Raw genomic sequence first — 26,920 nt, 5'->3', positions numbered from 1 at the left:
CAGTATGACTTTAAATATTTAAATCTGCACCATCCAATGCCATGGGTGGTTAATGAACACTTGAAATGGGGCTCGTCCCAAATAAGATGTGCTAGGAGTGTAAAATATACACTGGATTTTGCAGACTTGGTGTGCAAAAACTATATAAAATATATATTGTTAATAATTTATATATTGATTACATATGAAATAATATTCTGGATATGTTGAGTTAAATAAATTATTACAATTAATTTCACTTGTTTCTTTTGACTTTCTAATGTGGCTACTAGAAAATTTTAAATTACATTTGTGGCTTGTGTAATGTTTTGATTAGACAGTGCTGATTTAGAGGCTATGATCCCTGTTTTGGTGAAAGCAGATACATCTTTATGATAATGAATATGAGAGTACTGATAAAATGTGCATTTTTTTCACATTGGAATGTTAACTGAACAATACTTTTTAACCAACAAGCACGTATAAGACATAGTGTTTCTTTTCCTCTAAAAAGATTATTTACATCAATGGTGCATCTTAAAATCATTAGTATGGGGGACACCCATATTAATTAGTATGGTTCAGTCTCAGTTGGTTAAGTGTCCGACTTCAGCTTAGGTCATAATCTCACAGTCCGTGAGTTCAGCCCTGCATCAGTTTCTCTGCTGTCCACACTGGGCCTGTTTTGGATTCTCTGTCTCCCTCTCCCTCTACCCTTCCCCCCAGCTCTCCCTCTCCCTCCCTCCCTCTCTCTCTCTCTCTCTCTCTCTCTCTCTCAAAAATAAATAAATAAACATTTAAAAAAAATAAAATCATTAGTATGTTGGGATTGAGGGGATAGATCTTCAGAGTTTTGATCTTCAGAGTGTCATGGCAAGTTCTTGCAGGAACTCTATGCCCAAGTATACCATAAAACCTAAGGAAAATATGCAACCCAGTTTTAAAACCAACAGCAGGGCTATAAGAAAGTTCAGTTCAACAGACATTTATGGAGCATCTTCTCCTCACAAGATACTGTGCTAAGTACCGTAAGGACTACAAAGGTGGTGTCAAACACATCTCCTGTCCTCAAGGCACTTAATTCTAGGATGAATCTGAGAAGTGAACAACAGGCATAAAGTCATGAGAAACGTAGAGCTGAGGCACAGGGCCACTGAGGCCACACATGCCATGCCTTTGTGTAAACTGCAAAAGGTGCTTCCTCCTCAAAGGTGTCGTAACCATCACTTGGATTTCAGCCCCTATTTGTCCCCCTTTCAAAGAAGGGAAAGATCACACTCAGTTGTATGTTCAGGGAAGAGGTGACTTTCGCAGGTTAGGATTTCCGTAGACAGAAATGGAAGACAGGGAGCCTTGCTGAAGGAGGGAACAAAAAACAAAAGGAAATGATGATTTTTTTTTCTCTCAACCAATGATCCACTTTCATGCAGCATCTCTAAGATATGAGTGGGAAAAGAATGAATGTGAAAACTTCGTAAGCCAAAAAAAAAAAAAAAAACTTAAGTAGGATGATAGATAGATTACCTGGAATCCTGTACAAATCATATCAAAAAGGAAATACACTAAGGAATAAAGCAAATTTCCTTTCTAACTAGTTTTGGGTTTATGCTCAATCATTAACGATTATGCCTAGTTCAAAAGATGAGTTCTTTAGATGGTAAAATGGCACTATTTATTGAAATCTTGATAGTGATAGAGCTCCTTACCACCACCACCAACAAGAACACACAGATGAAAACACAATCCAACCCCTCCTTATAAATATCTCAGGTTCTCAAAAATCTTCCTTATATTCTCATCCTCCCTTAGGCCCTAGAGCCCTGATAGGGAACTCTGGTGAAGCGTATTCACAGGCAACCTTTTTAAAGCTGTAGCTGATACCCACAGTCAGCAAGGGTTGCTCTACCAAAATCCACGGAGATAAGCAAAGCACTCAACCTGTCTGATCTTTCTCACATGCTGACAGGAGTACCTGGTCCTGCACATCACCAGTGGCAAATCCAAGAAGACAGGAGAGACGTCACAAGGGATGCTCGGCAGGCCAGGCACAGCCACGTTCACCAGGTGTATCTCCAGCTGAGAGCCATTGGTAGGATAAAGGAGCTCTAAGTGCAAACCTAAACACCAGGGAAAGGGGAATTTGAGGCTAAACAGAGCTGTAATCCACACAGAACATAAAAACATGGCCACACAGGAGCACTGTGAGACACTGAGCTTGCCTAAGGATTAAATTACTACTCCTCATTTCCAAATGCATTTATGACTGCTGTGTAAATGAATGTTCTCATTTACGAGTGTATAAAAAAGAATTTTCTCTCTCTCTTCAGGTCCATCCACTTAAATCCAGGAATTTTTGAGCCCTCAAAATTATTCTTTACACTGGTACAGGTGGGTAAACTAAGCCATGGTTTAGAAGTTCCCACATACAGGGGCACCTGGGTGGCTCAGTCAGTTAAGCGTCCAACTTTGGCTCATGAGTTCGAGTCCCGCGTCGGGCTCTATGCTAAAAGATCAGAACTTGGAGCCTGCTTCAGATTCTGTCCCCATCTCTCTCTGCCCCTCCCCTGCTTGCACACACCATTTCAAACATAAATAAAAATATTTTTTAAAAAGTTCCTACATATAGAATCATCTGCAAGGAAGCAAACTAAGATTCTGGGGAACACATTGCTAAGTTCTATGCTGCACTCTTCCCTATCTCATCTACAGTTCCTAGGGTCCCATCCCCACAGCTTGGGATAAGAAGGTGGATACAGGCATAAAATGGTGTGATGTGCTCTGTTTCTGTGATATCAGCAAGTGAGCATGTGGAAACACAGAAGTCAGTCAGTGGGTCCAACACCCTTCAGGCCCTCTTTTATACCTGTCCTTAGCCAAGGAAGAAGACTCACATTATTTAGGATTCTTAGTAAGTAAGAAACTTGCATTTGGTAAGACCCAAACCTACCATCAAAAAGGACTGTGATCCACGTTCCCCCAGCAAGACTACCTTCTTCAGGCTCAATGTGGAAACGCAGGGAAGACACTGTAAATAAGAAAAACACTGGTTTTGAAGTTCAGATTCAATACACCTGCTTCCCTAACGTTGTAAAAACAAAATTTAGCATTCCTCAGAATCACCAGGAGGGCTTGATAAAGCACAGATTGCTGGGTCCCACCCCAGAGTTTCTGATTCAGCAGGTTTAGGGTAGGGCCCAAGAATTTACATTTATGACCAGGTGCTGCTAGTTCTACTGGTCTGGGGATCACACCTTCAAAACTTTGATCTTAAGGGAAGTTCTGTCTGATCCACTCTTCTTGGACACCCAAAAACCTAGTGTTCACCAGAACAATCCTGAATTCCTACTTTCTTTGGAAAGGACCTCAAGGACACATTTGGCTTCTAATTAAACACATAATATCTCTTGTTTCTTTCCCACACTTTAATCAGGTAGTCATAATTTAGCCACCAATTATTTCTTACATATCCACTTCCCAGAGAAGAGGAGAAACTTCTAGAAGTTTCTGTTCCTATTTAAATCCTCCTGTCTCCATATACCATCCTCTAGTTTCCTCCTTTTAAATATATCAGAGCAACTCCCCAGATGGATACAAAATTCTGTAGATGTTTGCCTTGCCGTCTGAGAGAGAGGCTGAAGCATGGATCAGGGCTGGAATTTCCTTGAAAACAACAACAATACTATAGACTACACATGCTAGGCTAGATTGGGTTCTCCCAGAGAGACCATTGGCTGAACATGGCAACCAAACCCTCATCTTTGAAGATCTCCTGGACATGCCTCAGCCAAGGCAAATTCAAGGAGCTATCAAAAATCAGTCAACTCCTCAGTGAGGTCCTAGATAGGCAACATACTATCTATAGAACATTTTTCAGTTCTTATATCAGAAAAGTCAAAGGATAATCCAGGCCATGCTAACCCTGGGTAGCCCAGGGCTTCCATGTACATTTATGTAGGTGGCATAATGCACAACCGAGGATGGTAGGGAATCAGTCACATCAACACAATTATTCACAGCAGTCCCAGCCAGGCCAACCCATGCTTCCCCCTCAAAAGTGTATTAGATACTTCTACCTAAAGCAGACCAAAAACGAATACCATAAAAAGATACCAAAGGTAAGTAAACTCACAGAGAAAATTAGAGACATGATTTGAGGAAAGAAGAGTTTAATACAAGCAGTTATTAACTGCTAAGACAAGATAAACTATTCCCTTTGGGAAGATAAAGCAATAAATCTAAAAAGAATTATATCACATGGCTCAAAAACGAATTCTAAAAAGAAGGTTATAAATTATTATTAGAAGCTCTAGATTATGACAGCAACCTCCATTGGCCATTAATTCATATATATATATATGAATGTATATGTGAATATGTATATGTATATGTGTATATATGAATATATATGTAAGTATATATATGAATATATACATATATTCATAGCTATTTAATATATAGCCTACTAAGCAGAAAAAAATAATTTTTAAGCAGAGAAAATTTATACCCAGAGCAGATACTTGAAGACTTTCCCTAGATAATATTTTAAGTATCAGTAAAATAGTTCTCAAGGCAACTTGTTGTGCTCTATCTATAATCCCTTCGAAACACATCCTACTCACCTGCCAAAAGTAGTATTTCAGCACTCATCAGAGAGATCAGCCAGCCAGTCATCCTGTGCACTTAAATCAGTCCTTTCAAAATTGCTCAGATATTCAAAGCATATTCAGTTTTGTTGGAGCAGCATAGCTTTTGTGCTTTATAAAAAAATAAAATGACAAATTACTATCATTTTTTACTTACATACTACTACTTTATGGGGCCAAAACTTGGGGAATTAAGGAAGTGATACCTACACTCATATAAATCTCATATAAAATATATATCTCTCATATATCTCTCATATAAAATATATATATCTCATATAAAAAAATAAAATCTCATAAAAAACCTCCTCCCCCTTTCTCACCAACTTATTTTATGCATGTTTAAGCTGGGTAAATACTGATAGCCTCTTTCAATAACTCATTACGGAAAAGCTTAATTTAAAAAAATACTGAATTCTAGATATCAAGATACAAGTTAATGGTAGTTGCGGTGTGAGGGGTAGTGTAGGTTGTTTTGTTTTGTTTCTAAAAGAGTCTCAGGGGCACCTGGGTGGCTCAGTGGTTAAGCGTCCAACTTCAGCTCTGGTCATGATCTCACAATTCATGGGTTCGAGTCCTGCGTTAGGCTCTGTGCTGACAGCCCGGAGCCCGGAGCCTGGAGCCTGCTTTGGATTCTGTGTCTCCCTCTTTCTCTGCCTCTCCCCTGCTTGCTGTCTATATCTCTCTCTCAAAAATAAATAGACATTAAAAAAAAAAAAAAAAGAGTCTCAGTCCTCCAGGAAACCAATCAACACAAAAAAGTAAAAAGCTTAACAAAGCAAATGTTAAGTATGGTACTGGGTTGAAAAAATGGTACTAATGGGAATTTGGGGAAAACGGTCTCGTCCTCACAGCAGAGGAGAAAGGGAAGAAAGAAATGGAGGAAGAAAAACCTGGAGCCTCCAAACTAGACCCCATGATTTCAAGGTCTCTCTACCCCATTCCACAGGCCCAGCTTAGCTGACCTATCTTCCTTGAACCCTGTCCTTTACTGTGCCATTTTTCTGCTCAATGCTTTTTTAATTCAATGCAAAACCTCCACCACTACTAAAATGACCCTAAGAATACCTCTCAGGATTTTTATCAAGATTAACTGAGGTGCTATATGCAAAGATATTAACACAGGGCCTAACACAAAGGAGATACCCCACAAATGTTTTCTTTCCAAGGGCTCTCTATTTCCAATGCAAAGCCCTGGCTCTGACTTTTCAGTCTGGCCATGATCTGGCCCCCTACCTTCCCAGCTTTCCCTGGCATGGCTCTCCAAACCGAACGAACCCTTCTTGGCACTGGACAGTTCCCCTCACCACCTCTCAGACAAGCCTTCATCAGGTCAGCCCCTTTCTTGGCTCCTGAGGGCAGCTTTCTACACTCCCCAAACTCTCTCATTGCGTAATGAAAAGCTGGCCTTCCTTCATGGCCCAGCTCAGGAGCTGCCTCCTCTGTGGTATCTGTCCCCCGTGTTGGTTCCTATGCTGCTCCATTCCACAGAAGGCAAGGAGAGACCAAGGAAAAAGGCAGACAGACCACTCCAGATTGGAAGGCAGCAGGCTCAACAAGCAAGGAAACTTACCTACAGGGTTGTCTTGGGCATCCTCAGGATGAGTAAATCTCTGCACCTGCCTGCCTGAATCTTAAACGTTTCATAGAGGCCTCAACCAGGTTCAAACACATATACCAGGCAGGTAGTCTAGCACCACAGTGCTCTCTCAAAGCTGTGTCCGGTGGTCTCTCTCAGACAAGTGGGAAGAGTGTACATTTCAAGCACAGGGGGAGGGAAAAGGAGCCTCCAGGTCAGCTCTCGGGTCAACTGGAGGTCATGACCTCTCGATGATCCCTCCTCCTAACCATTGTATGCAATCTCACCTGTGCACTCTTCTGCTGTGCCCAGAGTGGTCAGCAAGGGCTTTCACCAGCACCGAGGTGGCTCATTTGACAGCCACTTGGCTGCACTTAGAGGCAGATACCACAGCAACACTATAGGCACATGCAAAAGAAAACATAGATTAAGATAATGATCCTCATTATAAGTAACATTTTTTCCCATCAAGAGTCCCATGATCCAAACCGTTCATTTACCAAGTCTCCAAGGCTGGGGGTCAAACTGATGAGGTTTTTGGGGGTGATAGTAGGGTTCGTGGGGTCCGGAGCCCACAACCAAGAAAGAATTTTTTAAGACATCTTTGGTGCAAAAAGGTGACTTATTGAAGCAGGGGGCAGGACCGTGGGCAGAAATTGCTGCCCTGGGACCATGAGGAAAGACTGGTTATATCTATGGGGTTGGGGAAGGTAAAGTCCAGGGGAAGTTTTTAGTGAGGTTTTCATATGCTAAAGAAGCCTCACCGGATACTGGAGGCCTAGCTATTGTCAAGCTAAAGTTGTTTTTCCCTCTAGCAAAGCATTAATTAACAGGAAGACAGTAAGGAGTTCCTGGAGAAACACTTTACTCTGCCAGCCTCAAGTATTTGTCAATGGGCTGCAGGTTACAAGGAAATTGAATTCTGCCATTTGCTTCTGCCTTTGTTTCACATGTCTCTATGGAGGGGTGACAGAAAGTTAGGTCCTGCAGGACTGTGATCTCTACCAGTTCATCATTTGTTGTTCCCCTTTCCTTTGTTCTTGGGCAGCCAGGAGTGCCTAGGAATATCACACATATCCCACCTGGGAGTGGGAGGTGGTGTTTGCGGCCAGTCAACTTGCCTTATGCTCCCTCATCAAAATCACTCAGGGCATTCACTTGTGTTTTTGTGATTTAATTAGCAGAATCAACAGGTGTGAACAGACAACATTCTGGCACAGGTGCCTCTTTTAGAGGCAATAATAATGTCCAAAGCCGTCCTGTTTTGGAGGATAGTTTTTCTCATTAGAGACATTTGTGTATTTGGTAAGGACAGACTTTTGCTGGCTATCGTTTAAGGCTTGGTGGGTGAATGCAGTAAGGGCGTCTGTGTGTGCCATGATATCCTACAGGCCAATGGAGGGACAAAGACGGTGGCCAAATTGTACCAGTTGAAAACAGAACACACCCACCTGGCCTTGAGGAGGGGGAGTTTGGCAGCTTTAGGCACGTGACCTGGTTGTGCATGCCATACATGTGGGCCAGGAGAGGCAAGGGAGAGGAGATGAACTGGGGGGAGCATATGCCAGATCAAGACCTTCACCTTCTCCCTCTTTCAATGATGCACAGTCCATTTCAGGCATAGTACATTTCAACAGGTCCAGCCTGCAGCAGGACAACCGGATCCCAGAGGAGACTGAGCAGTTCCCTTTTACCAGGGATGTGAAGTAATTTACACATTCCGGCACGACATCCCATTGCAAACTCCAACAGATAATGCCTTTCCCAGGTATGATGGGCCTTGGTGTTCTCAGCAGCATTGCACAGTGATTCATAGTGAGAGTTGGGGCAATGGCTGTTTTTCATGACTTCCATATCATTGCCATTTTTAGTGTCTTACTAGGAGTCCCCAATCTGGTATATGGGGTAATGGTCCCTACTGATTTTTCATTTGAATGTATTAAAGTCTGGAAGAGTATTTTAGCCCATCCAGCCCAATTATTTTACTTGTTAGTAGTTTAATCTACTGCTTTCATATTACATTTTTTCATTCTACCAACCTGGTTGCTTGCAGGTTATAAGGGGAGATGGGACCTACATTCACTGCCATGTTGTTTTGCCCAGTCTTTTACATCATGACCTTTGATTTTTGTTTTTCTTTGTTGTTGTTGTTGTTGTTGTTGTTAAGTTTAGTTATTTATCTTTGAAAGAGAGAACGCACGCACACACAAGCAGGGGAGGGACAGAGAGAGAGGGAGACACAGAATCCAAAGCAGGCTTCAGGCTCCATCACTAGTTGGGAACTCCAGTGGATGGCCCCAGACTCCATTGGTAATGGCCTTGGATGTTGTTTAGAATAGACATGATGTTAGTGCATTAACCTAGTCACTGTATTTGGGGGGCAATATGATATCCTTGGCCATATGCCATCTTATTTGGGTGCTGTAGTGACCTCTCTTCATATGTGTCCAATCTGCTTTATCTACTGATGGATCAGTTGCTAGGGTTTGTACCTGGGCTAGGGCTTCAGCTTCCCAGATCGCAACAGGGTGTCAGTACCTTACAATCTGGGATGTGGAAGACAGTGAGGACTACTTCAGGCTCTTGCTGATGGACCAAAATGTCTTTCTACATATCCTGACCCCTCAAGGACTTATTCATGAATATCTATCCTTTGGCTTCCAATTATTTAAGCATTAGGTTTCATCTCTGTAGTAAAGTCCAACTGTCAGTGCAAAGGGTTAACAGGCAGGATGCATTAGTGATCACCAGCCAAACCACAGGGTTCAGCCCATTGGCTGTTGAGGTTCGTTCCTACTTCGATCCAGATGGTGTTGGTGTTGGTCTGAATGGCAATTGCAGTACATATAGAAGGTTGCCCTGACTAGACCCATCTCGATACCAGGGTAGGAATTTCCCCCATTTCCTCTCTACAGGCTGCCAGGGCCTCATGGGCTACCACAGGAAAAGGGGTGGGAGCATCTGGAGGATCTACATACTCAACATGGGCTAATAGCACCCACATTTTTGAGACAGTGGGCTCTCTCTACTCTGCTGCAAATAGCCAAGCCACTTAGTCAAAGTGGGGGGTTTGGCCACGGCAGAGGCGGGTCGGTGGGACATATTTTTAACACATCTCTTGATGGGAGGAGAAGTTTCTATCATGATATGCTGTTCCTTCATGAGACACTCTACCAGGAGGAACACTGGGAATATTGCTAGGAGCGTTGTTCTATAGGAGCATATTGGATTTCTACCCCCTTCTAGAGCTGGGACTAAAACCCTAGGAGTACTCTGTCCTTTGGTTGTCTCTGTTATAGTGCCCAGCCCATACCTTGTGGAGTCACAGACATGGTAGCCCTGCTTGGGAGAGGCCCGGAGCTTTAGTCTCCTTTACTAATATTTTCGCTTTCTCAAAGGCAGCTTGTTGTTTTGATCCCCAGTTCTATATGTGCCCTTTCTTTACTAAGTGGAGTATGGGGTGGAGGCACAGTACCAGGTACAGAATAAACCTCCAAACCCATACAAAGACTTGCATCTCTTTCATATTCTTAGGGGTTAGATAGGCTCGCACCTTATCAATCCTAGCTTCTGGGATGACACGCATCTTATCCAACTAAACAACCAAACACTTCGTGGCAGTGCCTTGGCCCTGAATTTTCTGTGGGTTCAATGCCCGTCTTCTCCTGCACAGATGTTTTAGCAAAGCCTACAAAGTGTTCTGCAGCAGGGACTAGTCTTCACATGTTAATATTCTATCTCATCAATGTAATGGGCCCATTTTATTGATGTGAAGGAGAACAGGGACAGGTCTCCTATTACCATCTGGTAACATATTGTGGAGCCGTGTAGGTAGCCTTGGGGAAGCACCTGAATTGTCCATTTTGCCCCTCTGACATGAAGGCAAAATTGATCTTGTGACTCAGTAGCCAGTGGTATACTGCAAAAGGCATTTGCTAGTCTGGCATAGGATGTTACATTCATAGGATTGTGTCCAAGGCATCTACAATGGTAACAATGTTGGGCACAGCCATATGCATAAGTGATGGGCACCACATTAGTCAATTTTTGGACCCTATGATCATCCTCCATGAGCCATCTGACTTTTTTTTTAATTTACATCCAAATTAGTTAGCATGCAACAATGATTTCAGGAGTAGATTCCTTAGTGCCCCTTACCCATTTAGCCCATCCCCACTCCCACAACCCCTCCAGTAACCCTCAGATTGTTCTCCATATTTATGAGTCTCTTCTCATTTGTCCCCCTCCCTGTTTTTATATTATTTTTGTTTCCCTTCCCTTATGTTCATCTGTTTTGTCTCTTAAAGTCCTCATATCAGTGAAGTCATATGATTTTTGTCTTTCTCTGACTGACTAATTTCACTTAGCATAATACCCTCCAGTTCCATCCACATAGTTGCAAATGGCAAGATTACATTCTCCTTGATTGCCGGGTAATACTCCATTGTATATATACACCACATCTTCTTTATCCTATCATCCATCGATGGACATGTGGGCTCTTTCCATACTTTGGCTATTGTTGATAGTGCTGCTATGAACATGGGGGTGCACGTGTCCTTTCAAAACAGCACACCTGTATCTCGTGGATAAATGCCTAGTAGTGCAATTTCTGGGTCATAGGGTAGTTCTATTTTTAGTTTTTTAAGGAACCTCCATACTGTTTTCCAGAGTGGCTGCACCAGCTTGCATTCCCAGCCATCTGACGTTTTTACTCGCCATACCCCTCTGTTGAAAGCATTACGGGCAAGGCCTACGATACCCACTTGGTGCAGTTCTTGGATAGTTTTCCTATTTCCTTGTGTCCCCCAAGAAATTTGACAATTGTTTGACACAAATATTGTTTGACACTTAGCATTCTTCGAGGGGGTGGTGGACTTCCTGATACCCAGCTAGTGTTTCTCCTCAGCACTGGTTTGATTACTGTAACCTGGAGGCAGAATTCACCGATTAAGTTTTGCAGAGTTTGACCTTGTAGGATATCAATGTCCAATATATCCTCTGGCACTGAAGAAATAAAAACCTTATATTCTTGTCGGGGAGGTTGCCCAAACTGTAGTGTCAAAGGGACCTCCCTGACATATGTTTATCATCTGTGACCATCGATGGTGCTGAGGGAGCCAGAAAACTTCTGAGGGTGACCATGCATTAGAGTGCACTTAGCTCCAGTGTCCACCAGAGCTACCATTTGCTAATTTCTGGGGAACCAGTGAATAGTAAACAGCACATGAGACCTCTGACCTCCTTCAATGACCCTCACCTAGAGGCAATCCTGGGCTGCATTCTATATGGAAGTTGTGGGAGGCACCCACCCCAAATAGGACTGTATCCCTGAGGCCCCTGCTAGAGAAGGTGGGGCAACAGGGATGGTAGGGGCAAATGGAGCTGGTCTGAACTGTTGTTCAGGTTTTAAGGCTTTCCATAGGCCGACCAACACAACATTGGGTTGCCAGTCTGTCTTTTCAGGTGGAGTCCTGACAGCAAGGACATCAAACCAAGGTTGCATCCTCATTACTTTGATCAGATCTTTTACAGCCAGTTGCAATAGCTTTTAGGCTTTTTATTTTTTGGTGGGGAGAATGCAAGCAGGGGAGGTGCCGAGAGAGGGGGACAGAAGATCCAAAGCAGGCTCTGCATTGGCATAGTGACAGAATTGAGCTCAACGTGGGGCTCAAACTCACAAACTGCAAGATCATAACCTTAGCTGAAGATAGATGTTCAACCAACTGAGCCACCCAGGTGCCCCACTTTTTGGCTTTTTGAGTTTCCCCTCTGACTCAGGTGTTTCCCACAGCCCATACCAATTCCCATGATTTGTAAGTTTCACCTAGATCAGCAATGGCTTGCCCAACATCATAAATGTCTTGTCCACACTTGGACTCAGCATGGATCTCAGCAACCCATACCAGGATTGAGGGCACACTGGAGTACCTTGGCTTTCATTTTTGCAGCAAATGTGCCTTCAAAGACAAGGGCATAGATTTACTATCTCATTTCCAATTCCCTACGAATTTATTGTACCCCCTCTATCTATTTCCACAGACCCATGTGCCCAGGAGATCCCCCCTTATTGGGCCAAGCCTCCCTGCAGGCTAGAATAATCCAATATGTAAAGAAGTGAGTCCTTTGAACCCCTGAGCACCATGCAGGTATACTGGAGGGCAGATATGTGGTGACGTTGCTATCTTCTCTGCCTCCTGGGCCTGGTCAGAGAAGCTACATGAACCCTTTTGTCCATCTCACAGCATCACTAACCATGCCCAGATACTCACCCTGACCTTTTGCTGGATTTTGGCAACTGTATCAGTAAGTTCAGCAGGAGTATATTCTCTCGTGAATGTTTCCTGAACTGGGGGCTGCCCCGCCAGCTGGGCTTGCCATTGCTGTGCTTTTGTTCTTCTTTGTATTAGGGGTGAGATGACACAGGGTCCTTTGTCCATTTCACAACAACCCCCTCAACATCCTCCTCTTTGCTCTCCTCACTTCCCCAGGGATTCCACTTCCTCACATCCCAATCAGGCACTGTCATACGTGCTGGGATCTGAATCCAGGGCATTTTGTGCCTTCCTAGCTTTGAAACATGGCTCACAAAGTTCTTCAACTCCTCCTCCTGCTCTCCCACTTTGTCTACCAGCCCCAGAGCCAGCAGAGTGGTGGATACCCGCATGTCCTTCTTTAATCTCAGCTCTGCTTCCAACTTTCTAACCTGAGCTTCAGCCTGTAGCTGGGCATCAGTGTCTGGCCAAACCACCAATGGCAGAGGACAGCCCATGGCAGGAGATATGCATTCCCCTTCTTTGCCACAGTGTACTCTGTTCAGTTTCTCCAACAGGTGCATTAGTCCAGCTGGTGTTTTCTGGTGTCCCTGTACTCCTATGGTGGTCCACAAGCATCTACCATACAAGCCACCCCTCCCTGCTTAGAGGTCGCTGGTCAATCCAGAATTTCACCTGCAGATACCTTTTCTTTGGTCTCCTGGCTGGATGGCCAATTGTGGTCTTGCAAACTGGCCCCCATAACTCAAAGTTCAGGGAGAGACCAAAGAAAGAGGCAGGCCACTTCAGATGGGAGACAGCAGGTTTAGGAAGCAAGGGAATTTACATATGAGGCTTGTCTTGAGCAGCCTCAAGAGGAGTAGATCTCCACCCCTGCCTGCAGAATCTTAAAAGTCCATATAGAGGGTTTAACCGAGCTTAGTCACACATACTGTCCAGATAGTCTCAACAACACATCACTATCTCACGGCTGTCTCCTCTAAACCATCTCATGCTGTGGAAACAGGGGGACAGGGGGAGAGGGTGAGGAGGCTCTGATTGTCCGTGTCCAGCTCTGGTTAACCAGTGGTCATGTCATCTCAATGACCTCCTCCAACATCCAGCCATTCCAGTTCTTGTTGCCCTTTCCTCTCTGAACCTTATGTCCTGAGCAGCCTGGACCACGTAGTGCATATATGCTTATTCTTTTAAATTATCTGTTCCTCAAGTCCAGAGCCTGGTCTTCTATTTCTACAAACATCTCTGTGCAAAGGTCCCACACAGTATTTAGTAAATTCTAATTGGTGAATATATATTTAAAAACTCTATGCCTGGTTTATCTAACCTGAAGGAAATGACTTTCACACATGAGAGATGAGCAGAATCTATGGAAGCTCAGCTAAAGAGCCAAATGCCTTGGATAATGTCCTGATGCCTGTTCTGGAGAAGCTGCTGAGCTCCTCCCGGGTACCCCCAAGTCAGAGGGCACAGACAAAATTCTTTGAAAAATACTGGCTATGAAATGTTCTAAAAGTTAAAAACTTCTACTGGGCTTTTACCCAAAGAATACAAAAGCACTAATTCGAAAGGATATATGCACCCCTATGTTTATTGCAGCATTACTTACAATGGCCAAAATATGGAAGCAGCCCAAGTGTCCCTCGATAGATGAATGGATCAAGAAGATGTGGTATATACACGTATACAATGGAATATTACTCAACCATAAAAAAGAATGAAATCTTGCCATTGACAACAACATGGATGGATCTACAGAGTAGATCCATCCATTAATGCTAAGCAAAATAAGCCAGTCAGGGAAAGACAAATACCATATGATTTCATTCATACGTGGAATTTAAGAAACAAAACAAATGCACAAAGGCAAAAAAATTAGGCAAACCAAAGAAAAGACTCTTAACTATAGGCAACAAACTGATCTTTACCAGATGGGAGATGGGTGAGGGAATGGGTAAAATAGGTGATAGGGATTAAGAGTGCACTCATCTTGATGAGCACTGAGTAATCTATAGAATTGTTGACTCACTATGTTATATTCCTAAAACTAATATAACACTGCATGCTAGCTATATGGAATTAAAGTAAAATTTTTTTAAATAATAATAAGAGTTACAAAATTTACAGAATTAAGTATATGTATATATCACTAAATATACATTTAATTTATATTTTTAAGAAAACAGACTAGCAAAAATACTTACGTCATTTCAGAAAATATAAAAGCCATAATAAACTCCCAGAAAAAAGAATATCCGCATGAAACTTAGAATAAAGTATCTTATAGGTATGTCTTGATTAAGATAATCCAATATATAAAATCATCTATATTTAATTAAACTCCACAAACATTTATTATATTCCTAGTACATGCAGGGCCCTGTGCTAGGAGCTCAGGAAACAGAGACAATCTGAGTATATGCCTTCAAGTCCTTAGCAGATGAAGTAGGGATGGAAGCCACTTGCATTTATGAAAGGAGATCTGTCATGTCTCAGTGGATTCAACATGTTTTCCTGTAAGTTGCAAAATTCTTTACATTTTTACATCTATTTGGAAGAAGATTCAATTTTAAAACATTCAATTTTCCAAAATACATCTACTGCATAGGGAAAGGTACCCAAGAGTATTTGCTACTCCATCCAAAGAACAGGATTTGACTTGCTTGTTACACCCTACAGAATATCCTCAGCACAGAAGAGTCAATTTTCAGTCTGGCTGCATGATTTTAATATTTCATTTCAATGCTTGCTCCCCAGCTTGAGACAATGTAAGTAAATATTTACTTACACGTTGGTTTTCTTAAAATTCTATGCTCAGACCTGCACCGTTTCCTCTAGAATAGAGCAATCGAATCAATAAGTATACTTTTTCTTAACATGATTAATCCACTAATTCTTCCTAAGGATAAACTCAGCCTCCACTTAATTCTTTTAACCAGAGAATTTCCAACCAGAGGAGGGTGGTGTGCATTTGGTCAAGTCTCCTCTCACCTCCTGCCTCTCTCTGTTCTCATTCCTCCGCTTCCTCTTTTCCTCCCTCCCCGATAAGCTTCCCCTCCCTGAGAATTCAGAGACAGAGTGGCAAGGTTGCTAATACAGACCGTCCATTTCCTTTTGTTCACCACAACATTGGCAAGGGGCATAATACCTAGAAAAGAGAGGGCAGAGACATTTCTGAATCAAACGGTACCTTTTCTGTTCCTGTCCCGTTGTGACTCAAGGGAGAAATTATCTTTCCTTTCTAAATGATCTTGTTTCTTTCTTGACAAGCACCGATGGCTGTGTTATCTGGTTAGAGTCCAGCCCTTAGCTACCGTGCAGGTAACTCACTCATGTTGGACTGTAACTCACCTAACTTGTTTGTGTTCTGGCCAAACATGCACCAAAGTAGAAGTTCAGAGCTGACCATAGGGCAAGTTTAATGATTAACAAAAGCTACTTAGGCTTTTTCCTCTGGGTCTTTTATTAATGACCAAAGAAAGAATGTCTTACATTTTTCTCCACTTACTGCATGTGCCCAAACAAGAATTTTAAGTAAAGGTCCACCCTGTGAGACAAACAGGCATTCAGTGATTGAAAGAATTTGCCAATAAGTCAGTGACCAAACACAGGGCCCAGGACAAAGGGCCACTGGAAAGCTGGTCCCCATTCATGACTGGTCTCTTCATTAACAAGAATGACTGGTAAGTTCTGGGCTGATACTCTCACTACAGGGGTGAGTCTAAAGAAGCAGAGAAAGGAAGTGACTTCTTCAAAGTCTTGCTAAGAAAAAGCCCACTAGTCCTCTTTGTTTTTTTACTTTCTTCCCTCCCTCCTGACCTTGCTTTCTTGACCAAGAAGAGGTCCTTGACTTTTACTCATCACCTTCTAGTAGGACCTAGACCATGGGTCTCAGTCATTGGTTTGACTCTCTTGATAATCAGAGATCAAGCAGACCCAGAAGGTCAACACCAGCCACCTTTTCCATTGGTTCATGTCTGACTTCTTTGTCTCTGTCCCATCATCCATTCCAATTTACATCACCAGCTTTCTGATCATGTCAGTCTATGCCCAGTGGTTCCTGACCAGAAGTAATTCTCATCTTTTCCCACCCTTTCCACTGGGAGAGGAGCCTTTCCAGTAGAAATTGATAGCCCTGAGTGTCCACCTCAAAGGACTATCAGCAGACGTAGGAAGTAACCTCAATAAGACCAGATTTAATACATGGAGATACAGCACAACTCTGATGATAATAGTGAACCTATCCTTTAAAAAGTACTGGAGGTCATACCAAATCTGTGTGTATCAGACCTTGCCACCAGCAACACGCAAGATGCTCTTCTTCATGCTGCAGCCACCAGTGTAGAAACAGGGTGCCTGACCAGGCTGGGCAGGTACAGAATCAACCACTCTGCCATGCTGCCTGCCTGCCTGCCTGCTGAACCTCAGTTTCCACCTGGATCCCCCCCAACACAGGTCAACAAGCACCGTCCGAGCCACACTTGTGTGCCTGGTGCATAAGTAGTGGGGAGGAAAGGACAGATCAGGTATGGGAAGATAATCAAAGGTGATTTCAAAATTATTGGTATTTTTTTATTTTTGTAAAGGAAATAATATTCATGAATCACTTAGCTGATTCAACATTATTTTTTAAAAATATAGCACAGTGCTTGTTGTCTGGAAGGGGGACAGAAACATGATCAGATTATATTGTTATAGTGTAGTCAAGTCTCCTGATAAAGATGTAGCTCATGTTTTATTTCTTGTTACTTAAGCCAAAGGTTTCCAGAACTTAATCTCATCCATCCTTGAGTAAATAGCATATAATGGATATTTATAATTCTTTTTGCCAGCCTAGCTGTCAAGATTTTATCCAAAAGCACCCCAATTTTCTTATGGGTAGATTTGTCTCTTTGTTCTTGACCAAAAGAATCCTAACGGGTTTGGCTTCTGTGCTCTAGGAACTTCTTGGTAGGTGATCAAGCTCTATTGTTAAAGAAATGAAAAAGGAATGAGCCACTTACTGCTCCAAGGCCTAAAAGGAGAAGTTGTAGAACTCTACAGGGAATGGTATGTCACCTGGAAGCTTGGGGAGCCTCAAGTATTCCCGTCTTCCACCTCATCCCCTTCATCCACCTTCCCCTCATCCACCTCAAGACCCCCAAATATAGGTACAGATCTAAGTTTGACCTCCAGATATCTAATCATACTCCAAATTCCCTCTCATATAGAAAACCTAAATAAAGTCTTGAACTCAGGTCTCTGACTCAATGATAAAGACAAATGCTCCTCAGAAGGAAGTCTGACCACAGTTCCCCACCACCACCACAACACAGGCAGCCATGCCCACCCCCAGACATTGACACTATTCCACAGGAAGCTATTTCTATGAGAGTACATGAAATCTTGGCACAAAAATTATTGCTGGAGCCTATGAAGCAAACTCAGGGAGATCAAAGGAGAAAGTTATTCTCTGACCCTTTTTCTCTTGGATTCTAACACCACTCTGAATTCCTGGGGACTAGCACCTTTGGGAAAAGGGGGGAGGGAGATGTATGGGAATACACCTAACAGATCCCCAATTATGGAAAGCAGAATCAATAAGGGTCTAGCTGTTGTGCTCTGAAGTTCATCACCACATTTGGCCTAGGCCATACTCTACAGGCTGCTCTCAACTAAGGAGTGAATAGGACAGGAATAGTAAGACACAGGACTCCTCTCATGAAGACTTCAGCTTGAAGACTCCCCAACAAACTTGCAGAACCTTCCTTAGACTACATAGTATCCTAGGATGCTTCTACTGACTTCTCCTTCACTTGGGGTTAGTCTGAGAGCTCTCCCAGCCTTCCCAGTTCATCCCCATTTTCTCTCTTCAGCATTTCTCCCTTGCATGTACCATGCCACCCCTTTCTGCTTTTCCTAAACCTTGGCCACAACTCTTAGAATAGTCCCTTTAGTAATTTTTCAGCCTGAATGTTCCATCTGCTTCCTACTGGAACCCTAACTGATACAGACACTCTAAGACACAGCTAAGTTCCCAAATGAGAAAATGTAGAGTTCTAAGTCATCAAAAACTGGAGGGTATTGTGCTAAGTGAAATAAGTCAGTCAGAGAAAGACAGATACTATATGTTTTCACTCATATGTGGATCTTAAGAAACAACAGAAGACCATGGGGGAGGGGAAGGAGGAAAAAAAAGTTACAGACAGGGAGGGAGGCAAACCATAAGAGACTCTTAAATACTGAGAACAAACTGAGGGTTGATGGGTGGTGAGGGAGAGGGGAAAATGGGTGATGGGCATTGAGGAGGGCACTTGTTGGGATGAGCACTGGGTGTTGTATGGAAACCAATTTGATAATAAAGTATATTTTTAAAAAATTGGATGCTATTGTAAATGTGACCTCATGAATAAATACAGGCTGATAATGCCTGGCATCATTTGAGTTATACATGTCATTTCCAAACTGGATGCTGCATCTCTCTTTTTTTTTTTAATTTATTTATTTATTTTGAGAGAGAGAGAGTGCAAGCAGGGGAGAAGTAGAGAGAGAGGGAGGGAAAGAGTCTCAAGTAGGCTTGGTGCTGTAAGAGCCCAACGTGGGGCTTGAACTGACAAACCATGAGATCATGACCTGAGCCAAAATCAAGAGTCAGATGCTTAACTGACTGAGCCGCCCAGGCTCCCATAGATGCTGCATTTCTTAAGGAAAAGAATTATCTTTACTTCTCTGTACCCCAGAGCATTTTACGCTGTACCTTATATATCTTGGACATCCATCTGAGAAAGAACACCGAGTAGATGAAGACCATGTAAGCCAAAACTAGGTTTTAAATGAAACTCAGAAGGCTCAATGCATTTTGCTTTTTTGCTTTCTCTCCATCAAATTTTTTTTGTATGCTCTTCAAATTATAGACATATTTCTGATAGAAGGCAGAGGCAGACCTTGGAGCAGGACATTAATATGACCCCTTTGTTTAAGTGAGAACTTCCTCTTACTTAGATGAAGTAAGATGAGAAGGAGGATCCCTGAAGCTCTCATTCTACAGAGACCACATCCTGTGTGACCAGCCATGGAGCTATGGCCCATGTATGGGCCCACGTATGCTGCTTCTGTGCTGTCAGAATCCTCGCCAGGCAATTCCCCTTTCACCTGTATAATAAAGACCCAGCTGGTCCTCCTTCCTTCTCAAGGATTCCTAGTAATCCTTCTTCATGGAGAAACAAAACTAAAGCAGTGATATCCTCTCTGGTTTAATATCATACTCCTAATTAAATTGAAATCCCTAAGACAATGGATACCTGCACTCAGATTTGGCAGGGAAACAAATCTGCTCTACCAGAGGGTCTAAGCTATGGATGAAATGCATGCTTCATAATTTCTTTAGACAAGTTTTCTTTCCCACTAAATAAAATTACTCAGAAGTAATTTGTCATTACTGCCTCTGTCCTGAATCAGTTTTGCTCATTAAATTATTTTGGTAATAATGACCCCACTTATCCAGAAGCTAAACTGTGGTGACCTTCATCATTTTGACATGAGTCCTGAAAACCAACAAGGCCCCTGGGGGTCGCAGATGAAAACAATTTACAAAACCTGCACACTTGGGAGTAACATTGAACTGTAGGTAGTTCCTCACTCAGACAAGTAGAGCTGACTAGCAACTCTAACATCATAGTGTCTGGAGCGACATGGTGCTATATGCCTCAATCATCCCGAGGGCACCATTGGATTACAACATTCAACACAGCTGGGCTCATACCAACAAAACAGAGCAATCAGAAAGCGGTGAAATTGGGGCACCTGGATGGCTCAGTTGGCTAAGCGTCCTTCAGCTCAGGTCATAATCTTGTGGTCAGTGAGTTCCAGCCCCGCAATCAGGCTCTGTGCTGACAGCTTAGAGCCTGGAGCCTGCTTTGGATTCTGTGTCTCCCTCTCTCTCTACCCCTCCCATGCTTGCTCTCTCTCTCTCTCTCTCAACACTAAATAAACAGAAAGAAAGAAAGAAGGAAGGAAGGAAGGAAGGAAGGAAGGAAGGAAGGATGGAAGGAAGGAAGGAAGGAAGGAAGAGAAATCAAGTTCATATCGAAGTGTAGAATAGCCACCTCTCCCAATTTACCCTGACTAGGAAGAACTTTTCCAAGAATACTGTCATTGCTAACTGACACAGGACAAGTCCCAAAATGGTTGACCATCCTAAAAGAAAACAGGGAAATAGTATAATACATGTTAGATGTTATTCTAAAAAAACTAAACATTTTATGAAACACATTGGCACTCAAAGGGGGTAGACTTCAGTTGCTCATAAAATTCACTTATGTGGAGTAACTCGATGCTTGTCATGTCAGATAAAATAGATGTTGCAATATCCAATGTCTTTCAGATGGCAGAACGATCCTTTGCTCTGAATTTGGAGCATCTGTGAGAGATGTGGGCAAAACAGCATATGTCAGTTTCTGAATTACAGTAAAGCTCCTTCTCTGGGGGTTCAGCAGAATTTAAAATAAATCATACCAGCAGGGAGCAACAACACAAAAGCAATTAATTTTTTTCCAGTTTGATACCATGTTACTCTCTGAGTCCAGAAGCCCAGCTGAGATTTCAGAAGTATATCTCACACTTAGTTTTAAAATTATGACTGACAGTGAAGTCATACATTTCTGCAGCCCAGTTGAATGCTTGCTTTAGCAGCAGAATATTATGATACAGTCAAGTTCTATATCTCAGAGGAAATTGTTTTAAAAATGGAAAAAGTGTTTGCCCCTTCTCTGGCAAATGTTGCACAGCTGATAAAATAGCACAGAGTATGATACCTGATATGAGGGACATATAGGTGATAAAAAGGAGGGGATTCTAAAAGTCTAGAGATAAGACTGCCTTCAGAATTAAACAATGAAGATTTCACAGTAAGTTAATGCATGAAATTACTCAGTAAGACTTAAGGCTATTCATGTATCTAAAGAAAACCATTCAGATGGCCTATTTGTGAAGATAATGGAATGTGGCAATTTTTTAAAAATGGTCAAATGACAAATTCTTTGTCAGCTATCTCACTGGAAGGAGAGCCCATGTCTCCCTCCTCTTGAAGCTGGATGGGCTTGTTACTCACTGAAAACTAACAGACGGTATCAGAAATGATGCTGCCTGACTTACAAGGCTAAGTCAGAAAACGCAACGCAGTTTTGCCTCATGTATTGGAACACTTATGCTCAGAGCTCTGAGTCACCCCAGCAGAAATCAAATTACCCTGGCCAGGTCATAGGAAGCCAAGCCACATAGAGACACCTCCCATCGGTACTCCAGTTAGCAACCTCAGACACCACACCCATGAGTGAATGGTCCTTCATACCATTCCAGACCCCAGTCTTCCAGTCACCACCATGTGTCTTCCTATCTGAGGTCTCAAAAATCATGTATTAGAGACAAGCCTTCCCTGCTATGCCCTTTCCAAAGTCTTGATCCACAGAATCTATGAATATAATAAAATGGCTGCCAATGCCACCAATGGTAGGGTGGTTTCTTATGCAGCGGTGGTAACCAGAATCAGCCCTAAAAGCTTGGAAATAGGTGAGTCCAGGGATAAACACTCATGTGATCCTCTAAGCTCTGAACTAAGAACTGTCCCACACTCCTTACCCAGTTGTTAATTCCTACTCATCCTGAGATCTCCAAATGACTATCCCACAGAGAAATTTCCTCTGAGACTTGAGGAGATCCCCTCATTATATACACTTACTAAATCTTTATTTCTTCATTGTAGCACTTAATCCAATAATATTTAAATAATTATTACTGATGTATTAAACTCTGCATGCATCATTATTGATGTAGGTGAAATGGGTTTCTTTTTCTCTAGTCACTGCCTTCAATCATGCTCATCAAATCTTTTTTGTTGTTTTTTAATAACACTTCAGGCAAATCTCATAGCTTGCAGCTTATTTCTATTTGTTAAAACAAATCCAGTCCAGGTTAAATGTGAATAAAGTGTGCAGCTGAAGTTAATATAGTATTATATCAATGTCAATAGATTGTCAATAGATATCAATATATCAAGTATATCAATAGTATTATATCAATGTCAATTTCCTAGTTTTATAAAGGTTCTATAGTTATGTATGATGTTACAGTTAGGGAAAGCTGGATGAAGGGTACACAGGAATCCTGATTTTCAGAATTTCTTGCATTTTAAACTATTTTGAAATAAAAGTTTATTTAAAAAAAAAAATCTAGTCCATCTCAATGAGTTCCACCTTGTGTGGAGAAGGTTGCATCAGGTATGTACCAGATGCCCTTAAACACTCAAACCCTATAACCAGCCCCCAGATCTGATTCCATGCCGCTAAGCAAGCATCTTGCAGGTACAGGTGCTACACCACCCAGGATTGGGGAGAGAGAGAGAGCTACACCAGCCGGGATTTGCCATATCACAAGTAAATCAATGAGCATTGGAGGATAACATAGCAGTCACTTAGGATTTGGTGAAGGAAAACTCATCTGAGACAAAGAGCTTCCTTCGTACACTGGCCAATCGAGTTTCTGAACCATGTTTTACCCTGAACTTTGGTAACTTGCCTGGGACAGTACTACCGCCCATGAACACTTGTCTGAATGCCAGCCAGACTTTCACAGGTGGGGCATCCAGTCTCACCATATGTGGAGTGACCCCTTTTATTTTGGTACATCGTATCTGACACACTATAGGCATTCAACAAAGGAAATGATGGATGGATGGATGGATGGATGGATGGATAAATTAATAAAGTTACAAACCATGAGCAAGACTTACAGCAACACATTTGCTATGTTGACTGTGTCTGAGGCACTGAGATACATCATGCTGGGAACATTCACATCCTAAAATAAAACCTTGTATTACTCTTGTTTTTTACTTTTTCAAGATATTTTTCCCCCACACGTTAACTCTCATAATCCTGACTACAGTCCTATGGGTTATTGCGACCCACTTATTGTGACTCCCAGAAATATCAAGGAAGCTCTTCCAAAGTCACAGTTAATTAATGTAGAATAAGGACTAGAAACCAAAATCCCTGGATCACAGACTCTAATGTGTTTCCCCACATTGTGTAATTGGTATACACATCCTTCTGTGAAGGCTGAATAGGCACGAATGCCATGAAGTAGGCTTAGGACTTGAATAGGCATCAATGCCATGAAGTAGGCTTAGGACTGACCTGGCAAAGTAAGAGGACTGACCTGGCAAAAGTTAGAAAGAAACTTGGCCCCCAGGAATATCACCAATGCAGACAGACACCAACAACAGTCCTAAAGAACTGACCCACAATGAAAATGTGCTGTCATTAATTGCATTCATTGGTTTCTCACTTGGTGAAGAAACTAAATTAGGAGGTGGAAAATCAGAACCTCAGACTCTAATTCGATCCCATCAAGCAAAAAAGCAAATGTCCATTGAGTACCTGTGATGTTTTCCTAAACTCTGTGAGGGCTATGACATAACCTTTGCCCTCTAGAAGTTTTTAATCTACTCGAAAAAAAAAAAAATAGAACACTTACAAACAGATCAACATAAGGCAGGAAGCGCCATAGAAGAGGAATAAGGGATAAATCCAGAGTAATCACTTTATTCTGAGATAAGTAGGGAGGTCTTTGGAGCAGCTGACATCTACGTGGGATGTGGAAGGATGGGTGAGATTTCTACAGCTGGAGAGAGGAGAAAGACTGTTTCTTTGAACAGGAACAGAAATAGAAAAGTACAGTTGAAAGCTACCTACTGAGAAACAAAGCAAAATAAAGCTGAAGATCTAGGGCACAGTCAGCTGGTTTCGGGGAAAGGCTGCAATGCATGGTTTACACGTAGGGGCACTAATGTTTATTGGTATGGTGTGGAGACCCAAACCACAGTCCTATGCTTTGCCAGACATTTCTGTGGTCACATCCAAGAGCCAAACTGCCATGAACATTACAGCTATATGTACAGCAAAAAGAAACAAATGATCTTTGTGTATGAAAAAAATTAACTTATATTACATTTCTAAAGAGTAGGTTGATATAAGGAGAAAAAGATCATTGAAAAAAGAGGGGCACCTGGTTGGCTCAGTTGATTGAGCATCCTACTCTTGGTTTCAGCTCTGGTCATGATCTCACAAACTGTGAGATCACACACACACACACACACACACACACACACACACACATTTAGGTGGCTAGTGTGCCACTGGACCCACACTTACCTTTGGGCAGCGTCTCCCACTCTTGTCTTACCCTTGCACCCTGTGTCCTCAGCCAGGACACCCACTCCTGGCCAAACTGCAGGGAAATAGTTATTCTTAGCTCTTTATGTTGTTATTACCTGTATATACCAGTAGCATCTCCTTGAGACATAGATGATTTCTCCATATCTTTTCAATTTAGACATTGATACCCCAGTTTGGATCCCCAATGTAAGTTGAGCAAAATGTAGAAGCAGAGCCTGGACAGATTCAAAATAGGACAGATTCTAGGGCCCCTGGGTGACTGAGTTGATTAAGCATCTGACTTCAGCTCAGGTCATGATCCCAATGCTCATGGGTTTGAGCCACAAGTCAGGGTCTATGCTGACAGCTCAGAGCCTGGAGCCTGCTTCAGACTCTATGTCTCCCTCTCTCTCTCTCTAAAATAAACAAACATTAAATTTTTTAAAAAATATTTACAAAATAGACCAGATTATGATCATTATAATATCCAACTTTTTCATATTTAAAAAGCAAGCAAGCAAATAACTCTTAATCCTATAAAATACTCATGGATTTGTTTAAGTTAAAATAAATGGAATATATGGGAAAGTGGAGTCCATGCCGTGGTAACATGTTTCAAACCTGGAATTAAAAGCGGAGTTTCCAGGAGTGGTTTCCTGGTTTGTAGACAGTCCTCAGAAACAGGGAAATTATTCACATTAACCTAAAATGTGAACCTCTGTACAAAACCATCACTCTTCATTCATTAATTCATCCAACAAAAATTTAGCAGGTGTCTGGGGAAGATGAGCACCTCTGTGTGACCCAGAGGTGCCTAAGGAGATTGAAAGAGATACAGATAGATGGGTAAGATGGGCCAACTTGTGAAAAGTATTTTTGGCCATGCTACAGAAACAATCCTTTTACCTGTATGGGCTTTGGAAAGATGCCAATGCTTTCCAGGCCACCGAATGACATCAACAGACACAAAGGATAACCAGCAGCTGGGTAGATTGGCAGAGTGGAAATTGGATGCTGGAAGAGATGTGATGAGCCCTTGGGAATAATTCGAGGAAAATGGGTGAATAGGAAAATCATGGTTGCCTGAACTCCAGCAGCAGCCAGAGGAGAACAAGTTTGAAAGGAATTTCTGATACAAATTCAGGAGAACTTGGCCAATGCATAATGTAACAGAAAGAGACAGCAAAGATGAGTCTGGGGTGTCTAGTTTGGGCTGCTGGACCAATGGGGAGCTGGACAAATGGCAGTATGATGACTGAGATGTCTGGTGGAGGCTATTGGTGTCCAGCTCAGAACCCCTTCACCAGGTTGGTGTACCTATATCCCAGCTACCGTAGTGCAGTTTCCCTTGTAGCTCTGCCCATTTCCGGAGAATCACCCTCAGCCCTGGAAGCCACCTTGCCTGGGATGCCTGGGAGATTACACCCTCACCCCAAAACAGATCAAAACCATTGATTGATGGATATGGAGCTCAAAAGGTGAGCCCTTGGATCACAAATGGCTCCGTGGTACTCCAGAGCTCCCCCAGTGATCAGGCTCAACCATGTCTTTGCCTGCCTTCCAGGACCCTCAACCCCATTCCTTTACACATCATCTCCTGGGGTCATTCTTCAATAAGCACCTTGCCCAAAGATATCATAGGCTCTGATTCTTGGAAAACTGACCTGAGACAGGCAGCAAGATAACTGGAAGGAGAAGATAAGTTAGAGACAAGACAATTATTTTAGTTTGAGATGCTTCCAGAGAACCTAAGATTTACAAGAAAAAGGGAATCTGGAACCAAAAATCAGAGAAATGTGGCATCCAACCTGTGACTTCCTAGCCTTGCAGTCTTGGAAAAGTTGAGGTGTGCTGAGATCTTGCTCACTTCAGCACGGTGTTGGGTGGTACTTCAACAGCTGGAGACTAAGGCCCATCACCTTCACCTTGAGCAGCTCTATCATTTTACCTCAGGGTGAAGTTCAAAATGTTACCACTTTCTATGCATGCCTAGAAGTGAAAAATTGGGGAAACCACCGCTTAACCTCCCTGCAGCCCTGACTCCCCATCTGTGAAATGGAAATTCTTATATTCCAACTCCAGGGGGTAGTCATGAGGACAAAATGAGAAAACCCAGCATAGCAGAGTCAAGAGTAAGCCCCAATGAATGTACTTAATATTAGTGTTACCACCCAGAGGGACACCCAGGAGGTACCACTGCTCAGAGAAAGTCTGAACTGATGTTGGCTTGGCTACTGGGCTCTTATCCAAATGCTT

General features: G+C 42.4%; 1 protein-coding gene across 11 annotated transcripts in view; it reads right to left on the bottom strand.

The window, feature by feature from the left end:
- The window catches only part of PKHD1 (PKHD1 ciliary IPT domain containing fibrocystin/polyductin), a 482,749-nt gene extending 466,911 nt beyond the window's left edge, over nt 1-15,838 (bottom strand). For 9 of the 11 annotated variants that reach the window (XR_008298567.1, XM_053222692.1, XM_053222697.1 and 6 more), the window contains exons 1-5: nt 15,664-15,838; nt 6,489-6,599; nt 4,599-4,733; nt 2,927-3,004; nt 1,952-2,096 (exon numbers count right to left, since the gene is read on the bottom strand). Coding sequence is in view for 10 of the 11 variants with exons in the window: in XM_053222692.1 (XP_053078667.1) it covers nt 1,952-2,096; nt 2,927-3,004; nt 4,599-4,650 (275 nt within the window). In the remaining variant the exon portion in view is untranslated. The other 2 variants (XM_053222693.1, XM_053222694.1) reach the window with 2 other exon arrangements.
- Between the last annotated feature and the right edge of the window lie 11,082 nt (nt 15,839-26,920).

This window comes from Acinonyx jubatus, chromosome B2 (assembly GCF_027475565.1).
Source record: "Acinonyx jubatus isolate Ajub_Pintada_27869175 chromosome B2, VMU_Ajub_asm_v1.0, whole genome shotgun sequence".
Lineage (NCBI taxonomy): Eukaryota > Metazoa > Chordata > Mammalia > Carnivora > Felidae > Acinonyx > Acinonyx jubatus.
The sequence above is the reverse complement of the archived record's forward strand: the minus strand, read 5'-3'. Positions and strand labels throughout refer to the sequence as shown.